Source organism: Oryzias latipes, chromosome 17, assembly GCF_002234675.1.
Source record: "Oryzias latipes chromosome 17, ASM223467v1".
NCBI classification, from domain to species: Eukaryota; Metazoa; Chordata; class Actinopteri; order Beloniformes; family Adrianichthyidae; genus Oryzias; species Oryzias latipes.
In genome coordinates this window covers 21,569,217-21,577,698 of record NC_019875.2, presented here as the reverse complement: position 1 = coordinate 21,577,698, position 8,482 = coordinate 21,569,217, and the positions used below count along the sequence as shown (strand labels likewise).

The following is an 8,482-nucleotide window of genomic DNA, read 5'->3' as shown; positions in this document are numbered from 1 at the left end:
GATAGACAGTATTTAAAAAGTAACCTTCAAGTACACTGCCTTGCTCATGTTACAGACAAAGTATACTTGTAGTACACTTAATTTAGACACTTTTTTTCCTATAAGGAATTGCATACATTTAAATCTTTAATCCAAAATATTTTGGTCAAACAAAAATGCAAATCTAAAAATACTGTGAGAGTAATTCTTATTTAGTTATTTAACTTTTTAAACTTGGCTTTTAATTCTTAGGAAAAAGGCTGCCTCTCTGTCTTTTTATCTCACCACATTACAATTGATTCTCCTTTAGGAAATATTTGTGATGTTTTGTTTTATTAGTATAACTTTATTCCTTTATACGTTTTTATCTCTCTGTCACTGTGAAGCACTTCAGGTCAGTATGAACAATATTTAATATTGTTATTTTAAATAAAAATAATAATAATAACGTATTATTATTGATTTTATTATGATAACTTTATTTAAAAGAGACACATATTTATTTAAAGATTTAAGAACACATTATTACCCTAAATTATGTCAAACGGGCTGTTATAGTAGTGAAAACTCAGCTATTGCATCAGTCTGTCTTTATATACGAGCCTTTCGAGTTGAGACTTGATTAAGTAAGCCCCACATTTAATAGTTTGGGTGTTGTTTTGTTATTGTTTGTGTTCTTGATTTGCTGGCACGCGCTAACTCAGGTCGCGCTTTTTTTTTTTTGTTTTTTTTAACCACACAGGTCGCGCTGCGCCGCAGTCGCTCACTGCGCATGACGTCAAATCAGCATGGCGGTCAAGGTGACTTGGGCACAGCTCTTTGGCGACTTACAATACTCTAAATGAACCTGTGTGCATGCTGCTTCTCCGTGTCTTCGCGTTCGGGTTCTATGAGGCGACGCTCCCCGGTCCCGTCCGTGTAGGATGAGCGGGGTGCGGTTCTGTCTGGCGTGGTAGCATCCTTGGGCTAGCTATCGCACGTCAGTCAGTCAGTGGCTGGCCTTGATGCAATCTCCAAGCTACAACAAGTTATCGAGAAAACGCACTAAAAACAACTTCTCATTCGCTAATAGGGGGTTGATGAAAATCCCCCCACTGACAGGAGTCGTCGTTTGGGGGCAGTTGGAGTCGTGTTTGCTCTCTTTTCGTTGCCTCGTGCCTGTTTGATGCGTAACTTTATGGCAACGGTTTGTGTCCTTCCGCAAGTACTAGATGCTTTGCTAGCTGTTCAGCCGGTATATCGGTACTTCGAGGATGACTGCTGGGCTAGTAGTAGTTAGTTCCCTGACATGTTTAGCATTGACTGCGTGTGGTCGTATGATGTTGGTGGAGAAAGGCTGTGTTTCTCGTTTACTGTTTTTGTTCTGTGACTGCTTTAAAAGAGACGTCAAATGAGCTAAAATTAGTGTGGATCGCTTAGTTAGAAGTACAACTCGATTTGACCGTAATCCAGTTTGGAATTAGCTGAGTTTCTCATGCCATGTATGTTTCTTTTTTTTTTAGGTGCAATCGACCAAACGCGGGGACCCAAATGAGTTGAAAGCCATTTTCCAGAAGGTACAGTTTTGTTGTCAGTAAATGATCTGTCCTTGGGTTGGTGGGTGTCACATTGCAGCGATCAGATCATGCATCAGTGTAGTCTGCATTAAAAACTCACCCACTAGTTTCACTTGGTTATGAGTTCAATAATTCACCTTTAATCTTATTGAGACGAATTCTGTAATATCAAAAAGAACATTTTTATTTTTAGTGCTAAAAAACAACAATAATAATTTTGGACCTCAATATTGACGCAAGATGGTCAAGTCATTTAAATTTTGGTATAAATATATATATTTTTTTGCTACTTGTAAAAGTTTTTTTTCTTCCTTAAAGACCCACTTCAATGAAAATCAGTTTTAGTGTTTTGCGAGAACATAAAGAAATTGAAGCTTAAAATTTGCTGTGAATTTAGAGCAGACAGAAAAAAAAAGCCATTTGACAAAGCTTGACATCTGTTACTACGGCAACCACAAGCGTCCTGCTCCGCTCCATTCTGATGCATCCACTTGTAGACAAACGGATCCACGTTTTCCTCGTCTGAGCTGACCTCTGGCTCACCACTGTACAGCTTGTCATTTTTGCTGCTAATGAGAGGTTGTGCGTAAGAGGGGCGTGTAAACCAAGGGATGATGGGAAATGAGGGTAGGCTTACTCCACAGCAACAGTTCTGCCCACAACTCGGAGGCAAATTTCTAATGAACTTCTCCCGCTCAGCCAGGACTATGTCCTAGAGAACCACAGGTTATTTTTTATTTTTTTTGGCCTATAAACCGCCTTAATCATATTTCAAAGAGCACTGGGAAAAATAAAGATCAAAAGAGGATTGGAGTAGGAGTTTAAAGTGTTAAATCAAAAGCACAGGTCTGTGTGAGATCTGGGATGTAATGAACGCTGGAAGCAGAGTTAAATGGACTTTGCTTCCGTCTACCTTTATCCACTGTCCTTCATGATGAATGTGACCCAGCATGTGATGGTCATGAGGCACTTTGGACTGTACTCATCCTCAGCAGGTCACATTACTGATGAGCTCAAGCCAAAAACCGCTGTTTACATCAGGAGCCTAGGATGATTGTCACATAGCATAAACCAGGGGGCTGAAACCTGGAGCTCCTCAGCCACATGGGTCTCATTTATGCCTCCATTGTGGCTCTATGACTTAAAAAAATGCTAACAATGTGAATATATATTAAATTACCTGCTTAAATGTATCATAGATTCTGATCTGTGCTGCACACAAGTGTCTAGTTGTTGATAGAAAATGTGTTTGAATTAATTTTCTAGCATTTTTCATTCAAGTAAATCTGCTGCAGCAGGAAGATCTTATTTACGGTAATTTAAAAGAAACTTTTATGAGCTGTGGGTTAAAGTACAGAATATAAAGGTATTGAGAAATATAACACTATCATTCAATTTCAAGCCATTCATATATAAAATGAATGTCCATGAAACATAAATGAAGTGTTTTTTCTAAACTGTTAAGTGAGACTTGGCGGCCTGCTGGGTTTTAATCAGTAAGAATCTGGACAAAATAGCTCTTTTGGTGTTAAAGACCATAATAATCAGTAAACAGAAAACAAAACAACAGCATGTAAATAATTGGTATGTTTAACTGCTTATTAAAAACTTTATTCTCAATAATTTGCAATGAAAGAGTTTTGTTTAGCAAAAATAAAATGCTAAATTCACAATATATGCATTATGTTAAACTAAAACAGTAGGTTTCTGAGCATTGTGGGTAATAAAGAAAACATTCAGGGATCAAGCTGGATCAGCTATTTATGCTTTGCTTTAGCCAGTATTGGGAGATTAGAGTTTACCAGCAAAATGGGATTTGTTTTGGCTCCATCTGAAGGTTGATCAGCGCTGATATGCATGTACATCTTTGTTGTGTTCCTGTCCTTGCAGTACGCCAGTATAGTGGACAAGGATGGGGAACGGTTCATGACTCCAGGCGACTTTGTACAGAACTATCTGGGACTTCATACACAGATTCACCACAATCCCAAAACTGTCCAACTCATTGCAGCTGTTGCTGACACCACGAAGGACGGGTATGTGCCGATAGCATCAGCGCCATTTGTTATCAGGCATTTTCTGAGGCCCTTTTAGGTCATTTGTGATTGTCACACTTTGTTGCAGATAAGACCACGTTCCCTCGCCTGTCATGTGACTCTGTTTACATTTGTAAAGTAAGCTCTCTTTTGTTTTGCAGGCTCATCTCATTCCAGGAGTTTCTTGCCTTCGAGTCAGTGTTGTGTGCACCAGACGCCCTCTTCATCGTAGCTTTTCAACTCTTTGACAAGACCGGAACCGGGACCGTTTCCTTTGGTACGGGTCTTCTGTGGGCTCTGGTTTATTGTAGTTGAACATGGAAGCAGTAAGATGAAGGTCAAAATTGAAGGAGACAGAATGAGTTTCTTATCATGGCTGTTCTGTTTGTGCCACAGTTGATTGCACAACATTTTGGAGTGTGGAGATCCTTTCCTAGCAGGACATTTTTTACCAGATTATTATTTGTCCTTAATCACAGCACTTGGTTTCTTTTTTCTGTTTACATCAGGAACCTTTTTGTGGTTGTTGTTGTGACGTTGACAGAGGTGTCTTTTGATGTGCTGCAGAGAATGTGCGGGACATCTTCAGTCAGACCACGGTCCACCACCACATTCCCTTCAACTGGGACTGCGAGTTCATCCGCCTGCACTTTGGGAACGATCGCAAGAAACACCTCAGCTACCTGGAGTTCACACAATTCCTGCAGGCATGGAGAATAAACCGACCCTGCCCTCTTTCTTTTTTTCTCTTCACTTTGCTTTTTGTTTCTCACATTTTTTTTCACGCTCATCTGGTTGGTGCTGTCTTTTAGGAGCTGCAGTTGGAGCACGCCCGCCAAGCGTTCGCCCAGAAGGACAAAGGGAAGAACGGCGTTATCTCTGCTATGGACTTCAGTGACATAATGGCCACGATCAGACACCACATGCTGACTCCTTTTGTGGAGGAGAATCTCGTGTCGGTGAGTGTTTCTGTGTCGAGGTGAGCGTGCTGGTGGCATGATCCCAAGGTTTATAGCCACGCACGGAGTTAAAGATTAATGATTCTTCAAATAAACATGACTTAAAACAGTGAAAGAATAATCCACCTTGACCTTTAGAGCTTTCCAGATGAAGACGGTTAAATCCACATTTGCTTCCCATGAGGAGAAGGAAAATGTCCCACCTCAATAATGTTTTTGGTAATGCCCAAAAGAATCCAAGGCCTTTTTTAAAGGGGTTGAATGGATTTAATAATCATATTTGCATTCCCGGCTTAGCTTTTGCCTAAATCCACTTTGAGATGCATTTTTATTTGTATTCACGCCTAAACTTACTGTGTAACATCTGTTTTCTACCAGGCTGCAGGCGGCAGCACCTCTCACATGGTCAGCTTCTCCTACTTTAACGCGTTCAACTCCCTCCTGAACAACATGGAGCTGATCCGCAAGATCTACAGCACGATGGCCGGCACGCGGAAGGACACGCTTGTGACTAAAGGCACATAGACTTTTATGTCAGTGTAATGATGCAGCCTGACCTTCCCACCAAAAGGAAGCAGGCCTTGTATTTGTCTGTGTCTTTACCCCTGCCTCTCTTTCTGGTTTTGCAGAGGAGTTTGTGCATGCTGCCAACAAGTTTGGTCAGATCACACCGATGGAAATCGATATCTTGTACCAGTTATCAGGCCTGCACTCTCCCTCTGGGTAAAAATCTCTTAAGTCTGCGAAGTTCACAGGAAATCTAGTTCAGAAGAATAACCGAGAATGTTTTTTAGGCGTCTGAACCTCCTTGACATTGAAAGAGTAGCTCCGTTAGAAGAAGGATGTCTGCCCCACCACTTGGTCGAAAGCCAAAAACAGGTCAAATGTTTGCATGAGCAGCTCTTTTTTTAATACAAACTATTGAAAGGAATCTAGAGAAATGTTCTCTTTGCATTAGTTTTTAACTTTAAGCAACAGAGCTTCTGATACCGTAAAACTCTGTAAATGTGCCTTCTGTTTTATTTGGGAATGTCTCCTTTCTGTACATTTCTTTCCTATAGTCCCATGGAGATGGCTCCAGGCCCATATGGCTGCAGGCAGCAGAGTCTGGCTACAGGTTCTTTCTGGGTTCCATTGCTGGAGGTGAGACGGCTTTTAAATGCACCTATCACCTTCTGATCGCTCATCTGTAAGATTTGAACCAGCTGGACTTTGTTGTGGTTTGTGTAGCCACTGGTGCTACAGCAGTATACCCCATCGACTTGGTGAAGACTCGCATGCAGAACCAGAGGTCCACTGGATCCTTTGTTGGAGAACTGATGTACAAGAACAGCTTTGACTGTGCAAAGAAGGTTCTACGTTACGAGGGCTTTTTTGGCTTCTACAGAGGTACGGTCATCTGCATGCTTTGTTTTCTAACCAATTCATTGGTTTTTAAGAACATACAGTGAAAATAAGGAAATAAACAGAAAAACGAAATTAAATATAACATTTTGACAAGAATAGTTTTTTTTTCTTTTTTAGTTCATTGTTTTTTTTGAATTTAATCTTTTTCATTAAAAGAAACTACTTTTTTTTATTATTATTTTTTTTTCTTATCACACAAATTACTTTCTACTGTAGTTGTCTCCATTCATGTTCCCGTTAGTCCAATGTCGGCGTGGAAGCTCATGTTTGTGTTTTGATGCTCCACAGGTCTGGTTCCTCAGCTCATTGGTGTTGCACCTGAAAAAGCCATCAAACTCACAGTGAGTTCCTCCTTCCTGTACAGAGCGCTGCGGGATCCTTCTCTCCTCCACCTTCATTCCAGTTCATTCCAGATACAAACAGGAAAAAGATGTGGCTAACGTTTGTTTGTTTTTTTCACAGGTAAACGACTTTGTTCGAGACAAGTTCACCCAAAAAGACGACACGATTCCTTTATTTGCCGAGATCATGGCTGGTGGCTGTGTGAGTGTCATGATTTCTATTTACATATAAACACTTGTTAGAATGGAACTTCCAGGAAACTTGTGCTAGCATCTCTAATTGATGTAGTTCCTTGTATGAGCGAGTGTCTTAAAGAGTGATTGATCTTTATAAAAAACCAGGCCGGAGCATCTCAGGTGATCTTTACAAACCCTCTGGAGATTGTGAAGATTCGCCTGCAGGTTGCGGGGGAGATCACCACCGGGCCTCGAGTCAGCGCCCTCAGCGTTGTCCGCGACTTGGGCTTCTTTGGCCTCTACAAGGTAAAGCTGCTGAAATCTTAGGCTTAAGGCTTTTACTCTTTATTGTCTTTTATTGTTTTGACCTGCTCTTTTCAGGGGGCCAAAGCTTGCTTCTTGAGGGACATTCCCTTCTCAGCCATCTATTTTCCCATGTACGCCCACACTAAAACGCAGTTAGCGGATGAAAATGGAAGACTGGGAGCTCTGCAGCTTCTCACTGCAGGAGCCATTGCAGGTAACTGAATGATTCTGATCCACAAAAACAAGAAAAGTTTGACCATTTAGCCAAAGTAACACCCAAATTTATCAATACAGGAAAAAGGGACAATAGAATGAAGGCTGAACATTTTGTTAGTTTCAGTTCCAAAAAGCTAATTGTTATGAATATTTTATTTATGCTTCACAGAAGTTTGTTTTTCCATCCCTCACCCATAGGTGTCCCTGCGGCCTCGCTTGTGACTCCTGCTGATGTCATCAAGACGCGACTGCAGGTTGCAGCAAGGGCGGGGCAGACCACTTATACTGGGGTCATCGACTGCTTTAGGAAGATTATGAAAGAGGAAGGCTTCCGGGCTTTGTGGAAAGGCGCCGGAGGTGTGTGTTCTTGCAGACTGACTCAGACGGAGGCGCTCTTGTTCTCTGTGAATTTAAAATACCATAAACTATCTTTTCTCCAGCTCGCATGTGCCGCTCCTCCCCTCAGTTTGGTGTGACCCTGGTGACTTATGAGCTTTTGCAGCGATGGTTTTATGTTGACTTTGGAGGACAGTAAGTTCAAGTGAAACCTTTTGATGCTCTGGAGTATGAAGTGTTTTCAAAAGTTGCAGAGTTAACCTGCTTGTTCTCCTCTCTGCAGTCGCCCTGCAGGCTCTGAGCCAACGCCCAAGTCTCGCATTTCCGAGCTTCCCCCCATCAACGCCGAACACATTGGAGGATACCGCCTGGCTGCAGCTACTTTCGCCGGGGTGGAGAATAAATTCGGCCTGCACCTTCCTAAGTTTAAGTCTTCCGGCGTGGTTTCCATCCATCACAGTGAGCCGGCCCCCGCCACGCCTGTTCAGACACCTTAGAGGCGTGCAGCCGCTTCTGTCTTCACCATCCCTCTCTGCCGCAACCAGGGGCCACTTCAGCAAAGCACACAGTAGACATATGTATACTCCACACATACATGGGGGGGCTTTTCACTCGACAGACAGAAGCAGAGAGCAGCCGGCGACTCCTGCAGGGAGGTGTGCTTCTGCGCTGCAGCGAGCGGCTGTCAGGTGTGCGGCTGCGCTTCATCCTCAGTGGCTCCTGGAATCTCCATCCTTTATGTTCTTCTCTCCAGCATTTGTGTGAAAAACAAACTTTGGGCACTCCTCTTAAAACTTGATCCATTCTGATACTGGACTGTCGGCATAGGAAGCAATCGATTGACCTGCACAGTGTGTGGGACGTCACTACAACTCCTCTAGGTGACTACATATACTGTACACGCTGTACTGTACTGAGAAAATGTTACAAGACCAAGTCCCGCAGCGCTCAGCTGGTCTCATTACACAGTAGATGTAATGTCACGGCAGTGGGAGGGGCATCCAGAGAATAACTTACTGATGTACAGGACTTTTCAATTTAGTGTTTTCTCAAAGAAAGAAAAAATCAAATGTTGAGCAGAGAATTAGGTATTAATAAATTAAGTGTATCTCAGTTCTGTTGTTGTATTTTAATGAAATAAATCATCCATATTGTTTTAAATTTACCAA

The 8,482-nt window shown here is 42.0% G+C and overlaps 1 protein-coding gene across 4 annotated transcripts; it reads left to right on the top strand.

The window, feature by feature from the left end:
• Positions 1-705: 705 nt before the first annotated feature.
• Positions 706-8,478, top strand: LOC101159534 (calcium-binding mitochondrial carrier protein Aralar1). Of its 4 annotated transcripts, none has more exons than XM_004079172.4 (18): positions 706-779; positions 1,482-1,535; positions 3,426-3,571; positions 3,733-3,848; positions 4,139-4,278; positions 4,384-4,530; positions 4,909-5,047; positions 5,160-5,253; positions 5,325-5,409; positions 5,592-5,673; positions 5,761-5,919; positions 6,226-6,278; positions 6,400-6,480; positions 6,621-6,761; positions 6,837-6,975; positions 7,176-7,334; positions 7,418-7,508; positions 7,597-8,478. In XM_004079172.4, exons 1-18 carry the CDS (start codon positions 768-770, stop codon positions 7,808-7,810), a joined length of 2,052 nt encoding a protein of 683 aa, XP_004079220.1. In that variant the 5' UTR covers positions 706-767; the 3' UTR covers positions 7,811-8,478. The 4 variants fall into 4 exon arrangements, with proteins under 4 accessions (XP_004079220.1, XP_011484959.1, XP_011484958.1 ...); XM_011486657.3 differs by lacking the exon at positions 706-779 and adding an exon at positions 801-911; XM_011486656.3 differs by lacking the exon at positions 706-779 and adding an exon at positions 814-1,165.
• Positions 8,479-8,482: the final 4 nt, after the last annotated feature.

Excerpts from the sequence above, each read along its gene's own strand:
- LOC101159534 (XM_011486656.3), top strand. The coding sequence starts at position 1,145 with ATGCGTAACTTTATGGCAACG. Across the intron at positions 3,572-3,732 it reads GCTGACACCACGAAGGACGG|GCTCATCTCATTCCAGGAGT; the intron begins GTATGTGCCGAT and ends TTTGTTTTGCAG. Across the intron at positions 4,531-4,908 it reads TGGAGGAGAATCTCGTGTCG|GCTGCAGGCGGCAGCACCTC; the intron begins GTGAGTGTTTCT and ends GTTTTCTACCAG.